This window comes from Carcharhinus amblyrhynchos, chromosome 9 (genome assembly GCF_965287045.1).
Source record: "Carcharhinus amblyrhynchos chromosome 9, sCarAmb.v2.hapA, whole genome shotgun sequence".
Classification (NCBI taxonomy): domain Eukaryota; kingdom Metazoa; phylum Chordata; class Chondrichthyes; order Carcharhiniformes; family Carcharhinidae; genus Carcharhinus; species Carcharhinus amblyrhynchos.
In genome coordinates, this window is record NC_137332.1 from 55,490,745 (window position 1) to 55,513,420 (window position 22,676).

The 22,676-nt window shown below is 43.1% G+C and overlaps 1 protein-coding gene across 1 annotated transcript in view; it reads left to right on the forward strand.

The window, feature by feature from the left end:
- nmnat2 (nicotinamide nucleotide adenylyltransferase 2) overlaps window positions 1–22,676 on the forward strand; it is a 214,246-nt gene that overhangs the window by 185,471 nt on the left and 6,099 nt on the right. The window contains exons 5-9 of the mRNA XM_080195711.1: window positions 1,548–1,671; window positions 14,173–14,253; window positions 20,027–20,071; window positions 20,685–20,761; window positions 21,378–21,479. Of these exons, the coding sequence (XP_080051837.1) occupies window positions 1,548–1,671; window positions 14,173–14,253; window positions 20,027–20,071; window positions 20,685–20,761; window positions 21,378–21,479 (429 nt within the window). The remainder of the gene's footprint in view (window positions 1–1,547; window positions 1,672–14,172; window positions 14,254–20,026; window positions 20,072–20,684; window positions 20,762–21,377; window positions 21,480–22,676) is intronic.

Genomic DNA, 22,676 nt, shown 5'->3' on the forward strand with positions numbered 1-22,676 from the left:
GATGCAAAGCCTTTGTGTAGCCTGAAGGCTATAGAATTGAAGCTGCTACCTTGACTCTATTTTGTTACTGGCATTTGCGTGAGCCAAGTACTGTACGTGTTTCTGAAGATGTGTCACCAATGGGTTTCTGCTTATTTATTTATTGAGTCTTTAGCTCTCATTTCAGATTGAGTTTACATTATGCTGAAAGCAACAAACCCCGTTTAGGAAATAAAAGATAGTTTGAAAATTACCTTTACAATAAACATCTTCTGTTCTGTGTTACGAATGTCAAAGGGAAAGAATTTAACATTACATTGCTTTAATGGATAATAATGCAATTAACCATGTCACCAATATTTAATTCTAGAACAAGTCTGGATAGAATCACAGGACTGGAAGCTTAAGAAAATGTTATTTTCAAATTATCCCATTCCAGGAAGAAATGGCCCTTAATTTTTTTCAGCATGCTTTTCTATTTTTTAAACCTAGGTAAAGGACTAAAAGAGAATACCAACAAGGCCAAAAGGAGTAATATGAAATATGAAGTAATGGGAGACACGGTGGCACAGTGAGTTGTGAGGCACTGCTGCCTCACAACTCCAGGGAACTGGGTTCAATTCACGACTTGGGTCACTATCTGTGTGGAGTTAGCACATTTTCCCCATGTCTATGTGGGTTTTCTGTGGGGGGTCTGGTTTCCTCCCACACTCCAAAGATGTGCGGATTAGGTTGATTGGCCATGCTAAATTACCCCTTAATGCCCTGGGATGCATAGGATAGAGGGATTAATGGGGTCAATATGTGGGGTGATGGCGATAGGGCCTGGGTGGGATTGTTGTCAGCGCAAACACGATGGGCTGAATGACCTCCTTCTGCACTGCATGAATTCTATGAGATAAGGAATTATAGTTTTGAACATTGAGAAATATGACTTAATAAGAATATGATGCAGTCAATCTTGATTTTAATTGAGTAAGATGCAGGGATGAAAGAGGAACACATGGGACAGCTGACATGGTGATCCAAGAAACAGGAAAAGAAAGTTCAGAGGAGTAATGAATAGTGGGAGCAGGGGGAGAGAGACAGAGATTGTCTTTCAGGCAATGTATTTTCCAGTGTTGCACATTGACTCTTCAATAAATATCTTTTAAAAAACAATGCATTTGGCTATTTGTTTCTTTGTTGTTTGTGGGATGTTGCTAATGCAGAATCACTACAGCATTTATCTACATGACAGCTGTTGCCACACTCATTGTGAAACCTCTTTCGGTGATTTGACAAGGCACAATCGAACTGAACCTTTGCAGCCTATTACAAGAGGAATAATTGAAATTTTGCTCTTAAAGTTAAAATTAGTACAAGTAAAGCATGTTAACAAGAGCTGTGAAATATAGTAATTTCATTTTTAAATGAAGTGCTAATTGGAAATAATAATGACAAGCGCCTCTGTTTACTGATGGAAGCTGTTATGAACTGCACTTAACTGAGAAGCTAATTAGTGTCACTGTGAACCTGACAATAATAACCCTGAGTGTTTTATTATTTCTTTCTGAATGTTCTCCCAGAGAGTGACGGGTTGCATTCTGTCCAATGTAAACTCCCCAGCTACACCTGTAATTGGACAGCCACAGAATGGAAGGCGCTCTATCTACCAGAACTCCACGATCACAAACAACAAACCCACTGCAGGTAGGTCTCATCCATCATATGATGGTTTAGTAAAGGATGATATAAGGGAAAGTAGCAGTAAAGACTAAGAGTGGCTTATCAAGCATGGATTCAATGGGTGGAATTCTCTAGCCATTCGCGCCAGCAGGAATCATGATCTGGATCCTCCATTACAGAAAGAATATTATTAAACTAGAAAAAGTACAGAAAAGATTTACTAGGATGCTACCGGTACTTGATGGTTTGAGTTATGAGAGGCTGGATGGACTGGGACTTTTTTCCCCAGAGCATAGGAGGCTTACGGGTGATCTTATAGAGGTCTATAAAATAATGAGGGGCATAGATCAGTTAGACAACATCATTTCCCAAAGGTAGAGAAGTCTAAAACTAGAGGGCACAGGTTTTAGGTAAGAGGGGAGAGATAGAAGAGAGTCCAGAGGGGCAAATTTTTCACAGAGGGTGGTGAATGTCTGAAACAAGCTGCCAGAGGTAGTAGCAGAAGCAGGTACAATTTTGTCTTTTAAAAAATGTTTAGACAGTTATATGAGTGAGATGAGTCTGGAAGGATATGGGCCAAACACGGGCAATTGGGACTAGCTTAGTGGTTAAAAAAAGGGCAGCATGGACAAGTTGGGTTGAAGGGTCTGTTTCCATGCTATAAACCTCCTATCATTCTATGACTCAATCCTCTGTGGCAGCGGCGGCGAGGTGTGAACAGCTGGAGAATTCTGTCTAATATCAATGTTCTCTGTTATGGTTGCTTTTTATACAATAAATTAAATATTGACTGGAATTACATTCATGCAGCAGAATAGTACTATTCTGTTACATTCTGAGTAAGCAACTGCAGCTTAATTAGTGGACCTTTAAAGACCAGGATAGATCCAAGACTGTGTAGAGCACCTTCAAAGAAGGAACTTCTTGGAGTAAAAATAAAAAAGCTTGCTTTGTTGGCAAGTGTTGGAAATCTGATACAAAAGCAAAAAATGCTGAAAACAATCAGCAAATTAGATGGCATCTGCAGAAAGTAACATGAATTAATATTTTTGATTTGATTTATTTCCATGTTTATACCTCAGTCACTTGTCAATCTAAAGGTGCATGTGCCAGAGCAGTGATACTAACTTCCCCAATAATTCTTATGACTTGCTCACTTGTGTACTTTCTCCCCATCTATTTGGAGCAATGTAAAGACTTTGTTTAATGCTTCCTTCATAAACTGCATAAGATCAGCAAAATAAACTTATATTTCTATAATGTTGTGTTGTTATAATGATATAGAGGCATCAATCATTCATAAGGGATTGAATAAACATGTGGGTTCATTTATTGAGACTAGACACGTGAAAACATTTATACAAAGGTAGAAAGCTTGAAGACATCAGCAGCACAGCTGTGTGTGTGCTCTGCTCAAAAGTAAAAGTGAAATGAAGACTGGATCACATGACCAACTTCTTTTCTAGTGATGTCATGCTGCTATGTTACAACATTACCTTTTTTTTAGAGGTACTTTCCCCCTTCCAAAGAGCTATACCTATTTATAATACATGTTAATGTTTAGTTACTATTACATAAGTATTTGGAACTGAGAAATCTATGAGTCTCTAAAATGTGAGGCAATCAACTGGTATGTCCGGATCTAGGAATGGTAATCTTTCTGTATGTTTCTTTAATTGCTCTCAGTGATCTGTGGGATTGTCATTTTGGATGTTGTTTCTAGTTAGGTTTGAGTCCTGGATGCATTGGAACTGTATGATGGTTGAGGAGCTAGGAGGAATTTGCTTTGTCCTCAGTTATGCCTCAGCATTGCTTCTTTGTGTGTAATGACTTCATAGGGCATTGTTTTTGAACAAATCTTTGTATTCCTGATTGACACGTATGTTTTGTGGGATCTGGATGCAAACTTATTGTCCAACTATAAACTTGGCAATTCTGTACCTGCATTTTTTATTGTGCATATTGGTTCCTCTCCAGTTTCTGAGAGAGTAGAATGGGTAATAATAAGTAGGCTAATACGTACTAATCTGCCAAACATGAGCTCTGCTAGTAATGGAACAGTTGAACTTAAAGATGTTGCTGTCAGTTGTAACATTACAATATGTAGATCTTGCTTGGTCTGTCTGTACTTGAGAATTAGGAATTTCACCATAAGAACATAAGAACATAAGAAATAGGAGCAGGAGTAGGCCATCTAGCCCTTCGAGCCTGCCCCACCATTCAATAAGATCATGGCTGATCTGAAGTGGATCAGTTCCACTTTCCCGCTTTCTCCCCATAACCCTTAATTCCCTTGTCTATCAGAAATCTATCTACTCGTGACTTAAATATATTCAACGAGGTAGCCTCCACCACTTCAATGGGTAGAGAATCCCAGAGATTCACTACCCTTTGAGTGAAGAAGTTCCTCCTCAATTCCATTCTAAACTGCTCCCCCCCACCTTATTTTGAGGCTGTGCCCTCTAGTTCTGTTTTCCTTTCTAAGTGGAAAGAATCTCTCTCCCTCTACCCTGTCTAGGCCCTTCATTATCTTGTAAGTCTCTATAAGATCTCCCCTCAGCCTCCTAAACTCCAACGAGTACAGACCCAGTCTATTTAATCTCTCCTCATAAGCTACCCCCGCATCTCCGGTATCAGCCTGGTGAACCTTCTCTGTACTCCCTCCAAGGCCAATATATCCTTACGCAAATAAGGGGACCAAAACTGCACACAGTACTTCAGTTGTGGTCTCACCAGTGCTTTGTACAGTTGCAGACAGACCTCCCTGCTTTTATATTCTATCCCCCTCGCGATAAAAGCCAACATTCCATTCGCCTTCTTGATCACCTGCTGCACTTGTAGACTGAGTTTTTGCGATTTGTGCACAAGGACCCCCAGGTCCCTCTGCACAGTAGCATGCTGCAGCTTTTCACCCTTTAAATAATATTCCTTCCTACTATTATTTCTACCAAAGTGGATAACCTCACATTTGCTAACGTTATACTCCATCTGCCAGGTCCTCGCCCACTCACTCAGCCTATCCAGATCCCTCTGCAGACTTCCCGCGTCCTCCACGCAATTTGCTTTTCCACTCATCTTCGTGTCATCAGCAAATTTTGCTACCCTACACTCAGCCCCCTCCTCCAGATCATCTATGTAAATGGTAAACAGTTGAGGCCCCAGCACCGATCCCTGCGGCACGCCACTAGTCACCAACTGCCGACCAGAAAAACATCCATTGATTCCAACTCTCTGCTTCCTGTTAGATAACCAATCCTCAATCCACGCTAACACTTTACCCCCAACTCCGTGTACTCTAACCTTCTGCAGCAACTTTTTGTGAGGCACCTTATCGAACGCCTTCTGGAAATCCAAGAACACCACATCCGCCGGTTGCCCTCTGTCTACCGCACTAGTCACATCTTCATAAAAATCCAGTAAATTCATTAAATACAACTCCCCCTTCACGAATCCGTGCTGTGTCTGTTTGATCAAACCATTCTTTTCTAGGTGTCCTGCTATTTCTTCTTTGATGATGAATTCTAGCATTTTTCCAACTATGGACGTTAAACTAACCAACCTGTAGTTCCCTGCCTTTTGTCTTTTGCCTTTTGTCATGCAAATCATTCGTTCAGTTAGAATCTAGGGTAAGGAGCAGAAGGAGTAGTGTGATCAACATTCCACTTCTCATACATATCCTGAAATGCATTACCAATACATTGCAGACCATTATCCATAATGATCTTCCTGGGAATGGAAAATAAATTGAAAATATCTATTAACAGTGTACATGACAGCTGTGCTTGAATACTATCCAATCATTGAATAATGAAGTACTTGGTAAAGTAGTTGATGGTGACAATGAAGTAAGTGCCCTGGTATGAAACAGGTTGGATGCAATTTTGAACCCAGAATGGGTAAGAACTTAATGTGAAATAGGTGATTCAGTGTGCACACTTGGCATATGCCTTTGACGTGCCTCACAACGCTTGATGATAAATTTAATATCACTGTTCATACCAAATTAATAGATTAACTCCCTTGCAGATTTTCTCTGCGTGGAAAGGATTTGACCACCCGGTTGTCCATCTTGGTCCCAAATCTTTATCCATTGGTCCCAAAATATCTTCAGGAATTGGAAAGATTTATTTTTAAATACCTGTTTATCATCTTCAAGTTATTTCAGATCAGGAAGAGAGCCTAAAGTAAGGGTTTGACTTCCTAGATACTCAGTGGCTGAACTTGTAAACACAATGTGGATGTGAGGGGTAGACAGTGACCTGGTGAGCTACGTCGTAGATTAATGCTTTACAGGTTTTAATTAGTCAGAGCAGGTGGAATTCTCCCAAAAAAATTCTAAGTGCCAAATTCCAGCAAAAGCTATAGTAAATACGCACAGTATCACAGTGGTTAGCAATGCTGCCTCACAGTGCCAGGAACCCAAATTTGATTCCCTTGGGTTACTGTCTGTGAGAGTTACATGTTCTCCCTGTGTCTGCGTGCGTATCCCCCAGGTGCTCCGGTTTCCTCCCAGAGTCCAAAGAGGTGCAGGTTAGGTGCTTTGTCCATGCTAAATTCTCTCTCAGTATACCTGAGCAGGTGCTGGAGGTATCGACTAGTGGATTTTCACAGTAACTTCATTATAGTGTGAGTGTAAGCCTACTTGTGACACTAATGAATAAACTTTAACTTTAAATCCTGCTGGTTTTTTGAGCAGGATTTTCAAAATGAATCTCCCACACTCTGCATCAAGGAGAGGCCTAGCATGAATCTTGATAGAAATCAGTGGATGGGGCCTATTCCCGCTGGAGAGGCCAGTGGCATAGCGCTGAGTGGACCACAGTGCATGCGCCAGTCTATTGGCACTGAGACTGGCACATATGCAGTAGCCCCACCCTGGCAGTCTCCAGATCACTGGCCAACCCCAAGACTCCACAACACTGCAGCTCCAACCACCCCAAGCCCCAGTCGCTGACATCCTGGACCACCCCTCACCCTCCCTTACTCCAGACCTCCTGGAGGGCCTCCATGGCCTCCCTTCACTCCAGTGGGGTTGGGCTGCCAGCTTCCTGTTAGTAGGGAGCTGTTGTAAACCCCACTGGAGTGAAACTGGAGGTGTAAGATGCTTCAGTCCCAGGCCCGCTAATCATATTTAAATTAAGATTTAAATATGGAGGTGAGCTCCATGTCGATTTCCCCGATGCCACCGGAATTCCGACCACCGGAGAACGCAGAGGCCGTGGTGTCCAGTGGGAAGCCTGCTAAATGGCCTCCACTTACATCTCCCAGCTCACTGTGCTGTCAGAGCAGCACACTGGGCTGAGAGAACCACTTCCATATATTTGTTTGGGTGAAGGGGTTAAAAGTGCACTGAGCTTCTTTATGAAGTGTGAATAAGCTGAAAGCCAAGCTGCTAAGTAACATGCTGGCATTGCAGAACAATTATATTCTGGGCAAAGTTCAGACTCTAATTACTTGTGGTAATGGAGTTCTTGTTTATGATGACTGCATCCAAGAACATGCTTTTTTTACATTTGGAGTGCCAATTTGAGGGATGTCACTTCTCAGAAGAGACAGGTAAAAGTGTTGGGAGGGGTTTCCACATCTGGAAGAGTAAAGCTCAGATATACAGCAGGCATGTGATTGTGCAATGGCTGGAACCTGGAACCTATCAAATTCAGTCACATTGTCAAGCATGTTTGTCATTCATGATTTCACCCTTTGAGATTCTGTGAGAAGGTAACCCCTGCAAATGGTGGGATTTTACTGTAAACAGAAAGCTTTAAAATATATTTCCGCCGTTCAGCACTCCCTACCATCTCCCCTCTCGCATCTCCGTATTAGCTTCTCATGGAGATTGGGAGACAGACCTTTAATTTCACATGTGTGTATAATTAATAAGCCAAGTATTCAATGCCAGAAAACAATGGAACAGAACCTGGAAGATATAACTGCCTATATCGTAAAAACATCTTAATGATGGAGAAAATCAGGCCTTTCATGCCAAAGGAATAATGTTGCTGGCTAAATTAAAGATCTGAGATACTTTGATGTATTTTTAAGTGAACAATATACCGATGACATTGAGGGGTCAGGTGATTGCATACTGGGAGTTGTTTTGTCTGTCCAAAACATTTCTGGACAACTGGTGTTTCTGAACGTTGGATTTCTGGATTGCAGATGTTCCAGAGTATCAGCACTCTCAGTGTTGCTGCAGAAATTAATAACATATTTGATGTTCTTGTCATTGAATTCTGTGCTGGTTATAGTTCTGGATTTTCAGTTTTTAGATGGTGCTGTTTTAACTGCATGTTAGTTCTGTATTTGCAGTATGTATCTCTCAAAGGAGAATGCTTTTGTAGGGTGGTATTCCATTGCTGCAATTCCCACCTGTGGATGGCCCAGGGCTCACCTTTTGGCAGCAGCACATTTTAGCCTAGTCCCATCTTTACCTGATGTCCGCAAGTGCATTTTCTTGTCACTAGAATGGCTGCTCATTTTCATCACTCTCTAGACTGGGTCACTGAGGCCACCTCATTGCACTGGCTGATATCAGGCAATTCTGAGCCTAGGTTCTTAGCTGTGTGACTATTCACTTTCCCGCTGAACTTATAAGGCAAGGACAGTAGAGCTGGTTCATTATGGTGCTGAATAAAATCCAGATTTCTTTTTGCAGCAAAATTTGGCCATGAAAAAATATTTAGCATAAGTATCTAAACTGAATACAGTGGAGTTTCGAACACTCAATTGTAGTCAGACAATGTGAGAATATCCATGGCACACATTTCCCATGTCTGGGATGTTTCCTCACCCCTGACTGTGTCTGTAATTGCAATGATTTGACAGCGGTGTGATTAAATAACTGCTAATTACTATTGTAATTAAATTACAGCCTTATTTTGTTTAAGTACTAGTTTAGATGAGATACATGGTATGAGATGTTAGCAGCTATTAAGTTACTAATAAAATCTCCAAGTGAAGATTCTTTATTAATATACGATTGCTTAAAACCTCCCCTCAAGCCAAAAATAGACAGTCGCTGTTGCAATTCCTTGTGCCAGACAAGAAAATACAATGATACTGATGCCAACTATGGGCATATCTTCACTGCCCACCAGAGACCTGAGCTTGGGCGGGGGTTAGCGGTGTCAAGGAGTGCATCACAAGCCACAACTATTGCCTCCTCAGCTACCTGCTTTGAACTAAAAGACTGATTGGAATCATGAATTCCCTTTGAGCTCTGGGCCTGGAACCCTAGTGGGTACAGTTTATGCCGGATGAAGGGCGCCATGCCTCACTGAGCCCGGTGTGACAGCCACCTTTTATAACCTAGATTCTAGTCCTGTCCTGAATCTAGCCCTGGGATTTACTTCCCTTATTCTTAAAAGGACCTGGCAGTAATTCCAGCAGAGATCAGAGCCTGTTTTTACTTCTCCCACTGAGCTGAGGCAGAGTTATTTATGCCTGGAGAGCAGATTTGATCCTTTGTACCTGTACTATGAGGCAAAATTATCAGCAACTTGAAGAATGGTAAATTAATCAAGATCAGTTAGTATAGATTTCTAAATGTCAAACCATGCCCAACCAAATTTATAGAATTCTTTCAAGAACTAACAGTGAATCAGGATTCGAAAAGGTAGCGATAGTTTGTGTCCTGCCCTTTTCAAGTGACCTGAGTGACCCTTGACCCCACCCGACCTGGTTTGGCCCGATTCACTCCATGCACTCCGTTTGAAATTCTTTGAAGTAGCTGATTGATCACTCAAGGCAGGCTGGGGTAATACTCGAGGCAGGCTGGGGTAACACGAGGGAGGCCAGAGTAACACTTGAGGGAAGCCGGGGTAACACTTGAGGGAGGCCAGAGTAACACGAGGGATGTCGGAGTAACAGTGGAAGAATACTGGGCCCTGTACTGCAGAGTACCAAGGGGTGAGACTAATCCTAAGGTTACTATAGAACTGGATGCCGCTGAGGTGTGTGTCTCTGCGCTGGTGCAGGATGTGGGTGAGTGGTGTGATGGTTCTTCAATTTTGGGGTCCATGAATCCCTCCTCTGTGCTGCTGTTGGTGCTGGAGTTGAAGGCCTGGTTGGTGGACCCCCTCAGCTGCTTCCCAGATATGCTTGTGACAGAAAGGAGAAGTCATTAGTGCATTGTTGGCTGGTGGATGCTACAGTGCTAGATCCTCACTTGGTTTAGCACCACCAAGCTCATCATCAGCGCAGGAGCAGTTCACATCCTCCCCGACTCTGTCCTCAAAGTCTGTGAACGCCTTCAGCTCTGGCATCCCTCCACCAGTCTGGGATCTCTCTCTCTTGCTGTGCGCGGCTTTCCCTGCATGAAAACAGGTAGAAAGAGTGTAAACAGGACCCATGCCAGGATAAATGTTAAGGATGAGAGGAGCGAGGTGGTGAGGACAGGATCTGTCGGTCAAATGAAGATGCATGTGGGAGAGCGAGTGGTGCTGTCCCTTGAGCTGGCATTGAGTGAGATCCCTGTGGATGTGTGATGGGAGTATGAGGAAGTGAGTTGAGAGTAATGAGAAGTGTGACTTACCCTGGCAGGACGGGGAGATCAAACATCCACTTTTTGCATGGGGTGGCCATTCCAGAAGAGGAATGACCTTTTCTGCAGATCATTGGCACTGACCACTGCTGCCAACCACTGTGGGCTCATCACCTTGCTGCTGAGTTTTCATCCGGAGCGTGGGCAGATGATGTCACACCTGGCCCCTACAGCATCGAGTTTCTCTAGGGAGGCGCAGCAAATTCTGGGGCAGATTTTCTGGCAGCCATTGCTTTCCGGCAACCAATGAAGCGTGGCTGCTGTGCACAGGAGTGGCCTTTAAATGTGGCACCCTGATGATTGCAGTGCTGAGGTGATGGTGGGGTGGGCAAATCAGAGGCTGCTCTGCTAGTGATATAACATGGAACCCATGGATGAAAATGTTTGTGATTAAGTGCTGTGCGAAACACCAGGGAAAGCACGATGGCATAGTTGTTAGCTCTGCTGCCTCACAGTGCCAGATATCTGCGTTCAATTCTGGCCTTAGGTGACTGTCCATATGGAGTTTTCACAATCTCCCCATGTCCAGGTGCTCCAGTTTCCTCCCACTGTCCAAAGAGGTGTGAGTTAGGTTGATTGGCCATGCTAAATTGACCCTATTGTCAGGGGGACTAGAAAGTAAATTATAAGTGCGGTTATGAGAATAGGGCCCGGATGGGATTGTTGTCAGTGAAAACTCGATAGTCCGAAAGGCCTCCTTCTGCACTGTAGGAATCTATGATTCATGATTCTCTGAAAGCTGCCATTGCTGTCGGCTGGCTCAATGCCACTTTTCTCCCCACGATCGGCCTTTCCTGATTTCTGAGAAAACCTCGCCTGCCAACTAGAAAAGTGCAAACTGGCAACATGCACGCTAGGTGGCACTCTCACCCCACCATCACAGCCCTTATAAATCTCTGGCTACCAAATTAGGTATAATGTTTGAAGCAATGTTGTCTGTTCTGCAAAAAAATAAAGTCAATGCCTCATTTATTACTTGTCCTTGTGCATGTGCAAGTTTTATTCTTGATTTTTTTTTGTAGTAAGCTTAACTTTTGTTTTATTTTTAAGATCTGTGCCACAGTGAGAGCTCTGTGCATCATCAAAATGCCCAAAGATTGATCAATTGAGGGCATAGTTCACCACTTTCATGTAGGAGTGTTGAAAGTGCTCCCATTATATTCACATGTGTGCTACATTCATGCAAGATTCTTTCACGAATTTTAAGTGATTGCAAGTCTTGAACAGCAATTCAATTAAATCTACTGAAACCGTTCTAGAGCCCAAGGGTGTAGATTCTGGAGAAACCTCCTATTTTATCTTTGAAAGTAGATTCTACAACAATGTATATTGTTAACTTTATTTTCTGACACTGGATATCACTGTAATGGGACCTTCTGTAAAGGCCACAGAGAGAGCAGGTCAGGGCAGTGGGAGGAAGAAACTCATCACTGGGTCTAAACAGATGAGTGAAGTTGTTCAATCTGTCAGTTGCCAATTCTAACAGATATCTGTACTAGAGAGAGTGCTTTTTATGGCTGCCTTTGACTAGGAAATACTTCCTATTTTGGATATTAATCCATCTGAAGATACTCCATCAGTACATTGACATCACTGCCTGAACTGTGCAGTAACTAAACTGTAAAACCCAAGTCTCAAGCAACCTCCACCTTGTATGTCAGACATGTATGCCAATAATCAGCAAACATTGAAACGTGATGCTGTTCATGGTTTCAACAAGCATTTGTCAAATAATTTGTGCCAAAGATGTTGCCGTTTTCAAACAAAGACAAAGCAATGAAACACTATGGTGTTATATTGTTCTGACATGATTTAGGGACTATGTACTCATGTGTATCTATACGTGAGTATCCAGAGTGCCACATCACTTATTGCTGCATTACGGTCTGTTTATTGAGTAACTGTGGATCAGTCTACAACACACGGTTTGATCTGAGAAATACATTCAATGAAACCTCAGTATTTGTGTCTAAAAATCTGATTATTTCAAATTTCTGGGAGCCACATGAGATTACAAAATGCAAGTTTTAAAATCATTATTAATGTCTTCACCCTTTTTTGTAAATTTTGCAAGATTTTTAAAATTACTAATAGGAACATATGACAATCTGTCCAAACTGCATGAGTGTTATTGTCACATAATAATTTGTTGACTGCATACCTCATCCTGCATAGCAAGCAGAAGGGGTGATCTTTAGGCTGGCTACACTGCCAATCTCCAGGGCAGGTGCTGATAATGATAAGCTACCAAATAACTGGGGAAAATGGGGCAGAGAAAATAGTGAGGCAAACACAAAGAGAGATAGAACATAGAACAGTACATCACAGTACAAGCCCTTTGGTTCTCAATGTTGTGCCGAGCTATGTCCGAACCCAAGATCAAGCTATCCCATTGCCTATCATTCTGATGTGCTCCATGTGCCTTTCCAATAACCGCTTGAAAGTTCCTAAAGTATCCGACTCCACTATCACAGCAGGCAGTGCATTCCACACCCCAACTAAGATCACAGTCTACTCTCAAAGTTCATACATGTGTGATAAAGGGAATGGATTGTGGTTCTTTACCATGGTCTCCTTGTGTATGTGGTTCACTTTTCTCCCATGCCCCAACTTTATTACATAGCTGATTGGTTTTAAGTTATTTTTCTCAACATTAAGAGCTGTCTTACTGGTTCAGTTAAAAAATACAATGACATAAATTTGTTTTGGACAGTAATACACAAAAGGCAACGATGAGTCCATAGTCCATTTTGCATCCCACCCAATCCTATACTCTGCTGGGTCCAGCATGTGGTACCAATTCACAATACTTATTTTACATTTCTCACCCAGAATATATCTGTGCCCCATGCTTTTTAATATCACATGTAACAGGCATTTCCGAGGTTTGCTGTGATTCAAGAGCAGAGGAAGGAAAAGCCAGTAAAGGATACTACAATTATCCTCTGCTCCTAGAAAAGCCTGCCAACAATGTGCAAGTTCTCAAATGGGCCCTTGAGCATAATACTGAAGGGCAGAACCCATACTCAGCACAGGCCAGCAACTTCACAACAAGCAAAGGAGTAGGCACCTTCCTCAATGCTTCACCTTTGTGGATCAGAACATTATCCCGTCATGGTACAGGGAAAATAATTCCCAATATACTTTAAGGTAATGAAAACCCAAATGATTATCCTTGACATTTGGGACAGAAATCTTTCTGAGTTGACCATACCTTTCATTTCCTGATAGCAGGTACTAAAATTCTTCTTGTAAGAACCATTATTTGTTATTGAAAATATATTAGATTAAGATCTGAAGAAAGAATTTATTTAAAGTAGTCTCCTTAAAACTGGAGGAGTCTGCTACAACTATATACACTGACGTTTTGTAGACCTTTTGGAAATTAAATATTTTTGAGTCTTTGAAATAACTGGCGTTGTCATTATCAGTTAAAAGTTCACCCATTAGTATTGTTGGCAAGTTCCAAGCTCGACGCTCACATTGCTTTTACTTTTGACTTTGCATAAGAAGGTCCCAGGCTCTAGTCTCATGAGGATTGAATACTTCATCTGGGCCAATGCTTCAGTATTGCCTAGTTAAGGGTGTGCTACTTCTCAGATGAGTCACTAAGCTGAGCCCTTTGTGTGCCAGCTGTGGACATGTCCTGATATTATTGATGAAAGGCACAGAATTCTTTTGGTATCAGGTCAAGCATTTTGGTTTCAACTGAAACCACCAGGAACAGTTAGTCTGGTCATTTCCTGCTTATGGTACAGACTCAGAACAATTGGTGATCTATATAACAGAAGTGTCAGCGCGTCAAAAGGTATATGTTGGGTCATAAAGTGTTTGGCAATATTCATTGACTATCAGGAGTTGAATAAATGTAAGTTCACTCTCTCCAGGGAGTTGCAGTTTCCCCATTTTATTGAAACATGGCTAATCAGCTGCCTTTGTATTTATCGATTTCTCAACTGTTTTCTACTGGGTTTGTCTTGCAGTTCGAATCCTGGGGAAGGTAAGCGAAAGTCTGGGAAAGATCTGCTGTGTCCGTCCACACGTTGAGCGTTTCACCTTTGTGGGTAAGAACTTTTTCTCTTCGTGGTAGAGTCCACTCTTTACCAAGGCCATACTTCAACTTACAGAATTGATCTGTATACAATATTAAAAAGCTTTAGTTAAAGCCATAACATTGTCTTACTATTTGAAGACCAGGAGAATGATTAAGAAGCCATGGTCACAATTTAAAAGTGACCGAATTGCTCTAAAATGACCACCTCGTGTTTTTGGCTGTGGCAATTTCCCAATGTCAAGAGCAGCATGCTAGTGTCAGAAATATAATGACCATTTTGCTGATCTGTTCAGATGGGTGAAGTGCTCAAACTGCCTACTGTTAGAAATAAATAGTATTTAATGGGATCAGAGTCATTGGTTTTATGTTTTCCTCCAGATACTCTTGAGGTCTTTTGGAAACTCATTTCAAGAGGGACAATTCTCTCAGCCTGCTGCACTGCTCAAGCAGCGCAGGGGGCTGGGAGACATCAGCAGAAGCTGTTTTGCAGGTTTCCCGTTGGGAGTTACAGATTCCATGAGTCTCCCAAGCAAAGATTTCCAGTGTCATTGGCTCCACATCAGAAAACACCGCAGACCTGATTACAATATGGAAATTCGAATTTCCATTTCATTAGCAGGCCCAAGATGGTATCCTCTGGGCCTGTTAGCATCTCCCTTCACCCCTGCTAGGGGTAGTTCAGTCCGGTGGGATTTATTCCTGCTCCCCACTAATGGGGACCAGGCAAGCCAATCCCGCTGGAGAGAAGAGAGGACATTGTCCCCCCCAGGAGGTCAGGGGTAAGAACATAAGAAATAGGAGCAGGAGTAGGCCATCTAGCCCTTCGAGCCTGCCCCGCCATTCAATAAGATCATGGCTGATCTGTCGTGGCTCAGTTCCACTTTCCCGCCCTCTCCCCATAACCCTTAATCCCCTTGCCTATCAAAAACCTACCAATCCGCGTCTTAAATATATTTAGCGAGGCAGCCTCCACCACTTCAACGGGCAGAGAATTCCAGAGATTCACCACCCTTTGAGTGAAGAAGTTCGTCCTCAACTCCATTCTAAACTGCCCCCACTTTATCTTGAGGCTGTGCCCTCTAGTCCTACTGTCCTTTCTGAGCAGGAAGATCCTCTCCACCTCTATCCTATCCATCCCATTCATCATCTTATACGTCTCAATGAGATCTCCCCTCATTCTTCTAAACTCTAACGAGTACAAGCCTAGTTTATTCAGCCTCTCCTCATAGTTCAACCCCCTCAACTCCGGTATCAGCCTAGTAAACCTCCTCTGCACTCCCTCCAAGGCCAAAATATCCTTGCGTAAGTGCGGCGACCAAAACTGCACACAGTACTCCAGCTGCGGCCTCACCAGTGCCCTGTGCAGTTGCAGCAAGACCTCCCTACTTTTATATTCAACCCCCCTAGCTATGAAGGCCAGGATCCCATTTGCCTTCCTTACCACCTGCTGCACCTGCAGGCTAGGTTTTTGCGACTCATGCACAAGGATCCTGAGGTCTCTCTGCACCGTTGCATGCTGCAGTTTTTCGCCATGTAAGTAATAGTCCTTCCTACCATTATTCCTACCAAAGTGGACAACTTCACACTTGCTAACATTAAATTCCATTTGCCAGTTCCTGGCCCATTCGCCCAGCCTATCTAGATCCTTCTGCAGACTTTCCACACCCTCCGCACAATTTGCCATTCCGCCAATCTTGGTGTCATCAGCAAATTTCGACACCATACACTCGGTTCGCTCCTCCAGATCATCTATATAAATGGCAAATAGCTGAGGCCCCAGCACCGATCCCTGGAGTACTCCACTAGTCACCAACCGCCAATCCGAATAGCACCCATTGACCCCCACTCTCTGCCTCCTATTTGACAGCCAACCCCCTATCCACGCCAACACCCTACCCCCAACTCCATGCCCCCTAACCTTCTGTAATAACCTCTTGTGCGGCACCTTATCAAACGCCTTCTGAAAATCAAGAAACACCACATCCACCGGCTCTCCTCTATCCACCGCACTAGACACATCCTCATAGAACTCCAATAAATTCGTCAGACACGACTTCTCCTTAACGAAACCGTGCTGCACCTTGGGTAGTGCCAACCTGTCCCCTGACGCTACCAACTGGGCACCAATTAGGGGCACAGGGTCCATTGGGATGGGCAGTCAGTGGGGATAAGGGGGTCCTGCTCTGCACTGGGATCACAGGCAGAAGTAGGGAGGACAACGATCAGGGCTGGCCATCAAGGTTGGGGGGGGGGGTCAGGACTGCCAGGGGATTGGGGCAGGTTGGGAGGGATATTGGAGCTGGCCTGGGGCAGTCCAGGAGGCTAGCAATCGGAGTGTTTGGGGGGATGGTTGGAAATCCATTGGCCAGCGAAGAGGGAGTTGTGGGGCTGGTAAGCGATCTGGAGGCCAGCAATGCAGGGCTACTGTGGATACGTCAGTCTCCCTTCTGATGGATCAGCGCATGCGCAGTGACCTGCTCAATACTATGCTGCCAGCCTCTCCAGCTGGAATAGGCCCACCCACTGATTTTCAGAGTGAATCATGTTAGGGACACTCTGTGCAGAACAGAGTGTCAAAGATCCACTCTGGAAACTACACAGAAGAAGTGAGCAGGAATTACTCCTATTTTCCCACAAATTGTGGACTTAGAATTTTTTGGAGAATCCCGGTCATGATGTTGCTTATTGTGGCACTGATGTCATTTCACTAGTATTCTTTTGATTTGTTCTTAAGATTTTGTTGTATGTGGCGTTCCATGGATTATAGCCAAAGGGAAAGCAGATGGAATTCTGGGGCAGAATCTTCCCGATCCCACAGAGGCTGGCTTAAAGGGAAGGCTAGGAGGAAAAATGGAATTGAGAACATTGGGCCAGGGAGCAGATACCTTCCTGTCCTGGTCACAGGTCATCAATGGCAATGCCTATTCACCCAGCAGTGGTGGGCAGCCATAAGTTAGCAATTAGGAGATTAAGGTGGGGGATGGGGAGCACTCCACTGCCATCTTCCAGCAGGGCAGCCTCCTGCTGAAAACTGAGCTTGACAGCTCCATTGAGGAAGCCTCCCTGTGACAGTGCAAATGACCATCAGAGGCTGAGACTCCATGTCCCAAAGGCCCCACCCACTGTCCAAACAATTCCTCCGGAGGGGCTTTCCCTCTGCTCTGAGAGACTGCTACACTCTATCCTCATTATTGTTTGATCTTTGATGTATGCTCCAAGGACATCCCCACATTGTGACACCCTCGCACCCTCCTTGCTGCCTGAATTGTATCTCTCCCGGTGGGGTTGCGGCCATTTCCTCACAGTGGGTCTGTAGCCTCAGCAACCCACCCACACACTTTAATTGGCCCCCAGATGTGGCCTTTTAATTGGCCACCACCATAAGATCCTGTATGTGAGTAGGACTCAGACCACTATGGTCTGCAGCAATATTTAACCCCAATAACAGAGTGTTTTCAAAGGCAGTAAGATTCCACATGCAAGGCCATCCAGGCAGGCCACCTATAGCTGCCTCGAGGTTCAATGATTCTTTGCCATACTTTTGCCAGCTCTTCAGACCTGCCACTTCTGCCCAACTTTCTCGACCAGTTCTGAATGGTAATGTTGCATACAGTGCACATTTTCTAGAAACATCGGTCACTTCCTGTTGCTTTTACTTTCTATCACACTTTATTAATTGACTCAAATTAAAAGAACAATAAATCAGAATTCAAGACATAAACATAGACGTGGAAAGCAGCTGATAAAATGTCTGTGACCCTTATACATTGTGTGTTAAGTGACAAGATGACTCCAGTGCTATAAAGCAGCATACTCGCTGACTCACTGTGAACAACCCCACAGAGAATCCAGTGACAACTCATAATTTCTCTTTAGAAATCTGAAAATGTTGAATGGTGCTCATTCGCTGAATGATTGCCATGGAGATGATTCAATGATATTGTAAAACAAGGCAATTCAGCACTCCGGAAGATGTGAGTCAAAGGTTTGGCAATGAATCACGCAGATATGCTCCTGACCTTTTGACTGAGGCTCCTATTAAAATGCAGGCACTTGGACAATTTACAATCCATGTACTGATTCCTTATGCTCAGGTCACCAAATAAATTTGTTTGCTGCAGTTTGCCATTTCCAAAAAGAATATCAACACTGTTCTTCAAGAAATAAAAGCCAGCCTGTTTTTCTCACAGTGTGATATGACTTCACAAAAAGTGATTGGAATTAATCTACCTTACTTTCCGGCTACTGAGTTCACGGAGCTCATTCGTGCCGAGGGGGTTATAAAAATTTACATCTTGCTATCGTTTGAAATGATTGGAAAATCCCTGGACATGTTTCACGCATACCTTAGCAAGTGGGGTTAAATGGAACATAAAACAGTTAAAGGCTGTCAGGTTTGATCATTAAAAGTGCAACTTTTTGATTTAATCTCTGGTTTCCAGTTACAAGAATACACTAGTTCAGGGAGCTGAAGGTAATCAACCCATACATCACACTAAACATTAAAAAAAATCAAAATACTGTGGAGGCTGGAAATCTGAAATCAAAACAAAATGCTAGAACTCCTATGGGTCTGACAGCATCTGTGAAGAAAGAAACAGCGTATAAAATTTTCTTTGCTTCATTGCTGCTGGAACAGCGGTCCTGCCAGTGGGTTAAGAATCAGTCTGCTTGAGGAACATGATTTGCTGAGGTTCTTTAAGGTGACCCCGAAATCCCCTCCCCCCTCGGAAACCACTGGGATCTGTCAGGACCCATCTCCCAATGTGTGTAAAATGGCCCTTCATTGGGCCTTTCAGTGGCTCAATTGACAAACCAATGAGCAGCAATGCTGTCGAAATTCTCAGTTTATGATATGTCATGGTGGCAGGAAAACACTTTCTGCCCCCACCATGTTGCCAGCTCTACTACTTCCCAGCCTAGCCCCAAAGGCCTGGAAAAATTCTGTCCATCATTGAAAAACAGGGAAAAGAATTCTTGTACTGAAAAATTTGGAGAAGATTACCAAGGGTAACGATTAGAGCCCCCCTTGCTTTTGCAGACTTGATCTACCAAAACTTCAAAGCACCTTTGTGCCGGGTGTAGAGGGTCGACTTGACTTGCAAAGCATGTCCAAGTAGACTAGTTTGGACATTGGTTTATAGGATTAGCTGGGATCAGTTAAAGAAATTCCAGCACCTGGGAACAATGAATGGATCAGGCTGACAAGTGCATTATTAACAGTGCCCTGGAGTACTGTGTTCCCAGTATCCAGAATGTCCTGTCCCAGGTATTAAATCCTGCAAAAAAGAATCAACCATTTTTATTCTTTCCTTGTTCAAGGTTTCCTTGAACAAACTCATCACCACATTGGGAAATCATATACCACAGCTCATGACACTCAGTCCTTTAAAACTGGGCAAGGAAAGGTTGGTGCAGGAATCCAGTGAAAGTGTGTAGTACCAGCACCCAGCAGCAAATCCATTATATCAACAGAAGAATGAGGAGCGATAGGAGTAAACCTGAGAGCTGATGGACTGTGAGGTCCAGGGAGCCAGGGAAGTGAAAGGCACAACAGTGAGATCAGTACCCCTGAGGGAGCCTGTCTGAGAGACAGCTTCTCTTGGTGAGCGCACTAGATCCACAAGGGGAAACATAACTACATGAATATTGTTCTCCCAGTTACAGTTTATCAAAGACTCACATTCCTCTTTCCCTACCTGTTGCTGTATGAACAGTAGTCAAATTTATTTTGAATGCTAACATACTTCTAACTGCTTTCAATTCTCATGTCTTTACTTCAGATGAAAATGCAAACCTGGGCACAGCCATGAGATATGAAGAGATTGGTGAGTGAATCATTTCCTACTGACTTGTCTTTTTATAGTAGATTGGTAGATTTTAGCTCTTGGGGATATTGCACAGATTTGGTTTTTAACTTACTATGTATGATATTTCGAGAGACAGTAACTTGATATTAGCATCCTCTCTACACCATTTTCCATTGGATAAAATAGACAGCAAGTTAGTGACATAAATAAGGCGGTGTCACAAGTATTTGAGGTAGTGTACAATGCTGTAAGGGATGGTTTTAACTAGGGCTTAGAGAAAAGTAAAGATTCAAATGACAACATGAACATAAGCAATGTGGGCACAGTAGGTAAGAATGGTCTAATCTTTTAGCCATAAGCAGACTATGAATGTAAAGATTACATCTCCCCGGGTCAGGCCATTAAAGGGGTTTTAAGTCTCTGGTTTGCATGGCCACTCCATTGTCATTGGGCAAAATTCTTCCATCAGTTATATAGCTGAAAACTCTGATCAGGGTTCACTAGTTATGGTCCTGTCTCCCATGTTTTGTTCAAATGTTGTTAATTCTGTGTAACGCTGCACTATTTGAATGAACCCCTTCCATCCCACTATGTAAAGTATTATCCTGATGCTTGTCCTCTCATCACTCAGAGCTCCGCATCTTGTTACTGTGTGGCAGCGACTTGCTGGAATCTTTCTGTATCCCAGGTCTATGGAATGAGGAAGATGTGAGTATCTCTTCCAGTTACAATCTGTTCCACTCTGTGTGTTCAAAGGTTTATAAAAGGATAACAATAGTTACATTGTGGTAAAGATGCAGGATAGATCTTGGCAATTTGTGCTGGAAAAATCTATTCCGGAATAAAACCATAATCATCACACCCTAAGAAAAATAAATCAATAAAAATTCTGCCAACATGCAGGAAAATGAGCAGCCTGCACTTGGTTCCATCTCTGATACCACAGCAAATGTCAAGAATTTCCCTGGAGAAAACCTTGGGTATGAGCCCACTTTGTGTTATTCAGATGGTTCTCCATGAATGATTTACTATCACATTCACTGAGTTTATTAAAGCTGTTAAAAGTGGTGTGGTTCTTTCACATGGATTTTAACCAGTTGCCCAAGGAGCAGACAAATCAGGAAAATTGAGAGTGAGTTTCTTAAATGGCTCGAATCATCTTGGACCTCAATGTCACTTAGTTCTATTCTTTAAGCCACAAAGCTGTTGGTAATGAGTCTGATTCTGTGTTAGCTGCTTACTCTGAAGCGGTAAATAAAGGCAGTTTTCTCACTCCCTGTTATTGGTCGAAACTGTAAACGTACTTTGAAATATCTTTTCCCAGATGGAGGTGATAGTGGGTGATTTTGGAATCGTGGTTGTCCCTCGTGAAAGTGTAGACACAGACAGGATCATGAATCAGTCCTCATTGCTCCGTAAGTACAAGGTCAGTGTCCAGCATTTTACTCGGTAAGATTGTCATCTATAATCATTAGCTTGACCTTTCCGAATGTTTTTAAAAAATATTTCATTGTGAGGTGACAGGATATCATTTGCAGTCTTGTTAACAATATTCAGACAATAGAAATTAGAAAAACATTCTTTTTGATATGAATAATGCAACTAGGAACTGACAGTAACTGAGACCAACTCCCGCGGTGACCCTGAAGTGCAGTGCAACAGGTTCTGTTTGTTTCCTGAGAAAGATAGGGCAGGAATTTTCAGATTGCAGCATTTCCCATCCTATGGGAGACCTACCTCACCAGGGAAAGATCCACCTCAGAAAACTACTCGTCAATCTGATTGACTGGCAGCTCCTTAGTGCCACTATCACCAGGGGCACAATAGCTAGGACTGGCACCACAAGTAGTCCCTGAGTGCAGGGCCAGATAGGTTCAGGTAATGTCATGGCAGGGAGGAGAGGTAAGGAAGAGGGGGAGGTGAGGAGAGGCAGTGAGGATCTTGATGGAGAGGCCATGGGGAGAGAGCATCCACAAACGACAGACTTTGGGAGGGGAGTGGTGCTCAGTATAGAAAGCTGTGAAAGAAGGACTGAATAAGATACTTTCCGGGCTTGTTCTCTGCTTTTCAATTCCTTCCATCAGCCTGGAAATTGAGGCTGGAAGAGAAACAGCTGTTAAGTGGTCATTATTTGCCTTCTTAAACACTCCTCAACTGGGGCAAGGGCAGGCTGGCTTTCCCTGTCCCACCATAAGATTGCAGACAATTTAGTGTGGAATGGAGGGTAATGGGAAGACCATCTGGGGAATTTTCCAGCTCCCCCCCAACTCCGAACCCCCACCTACTCAACCCTGTCAGTGGGCAGCATAAAATTCAGTCCATAAAGTTTGTCATGCTGGAAGTGCTGTTATTTTTATTATTCTATTACTTGTCATAACTTTGTGCAGCTAAAGACAATTTCTAACAAGGTCAATTCTCTCATCAATTTTACCCTGGTGCTTGAAAGACAGGATGAATCTCAGATTTTCTGGCATGATAAATGTACCATCATTCCATTAGTCTATATCATGATGCACAAGGCATCATAACTCTATGAAACAGCCTTGTTGGGTTGGTGGACTTTGCCCTATCTGTTATTTCATGTTTGTGTGAGCCCCCATGTATAAAAGTATTTCAGGTGATG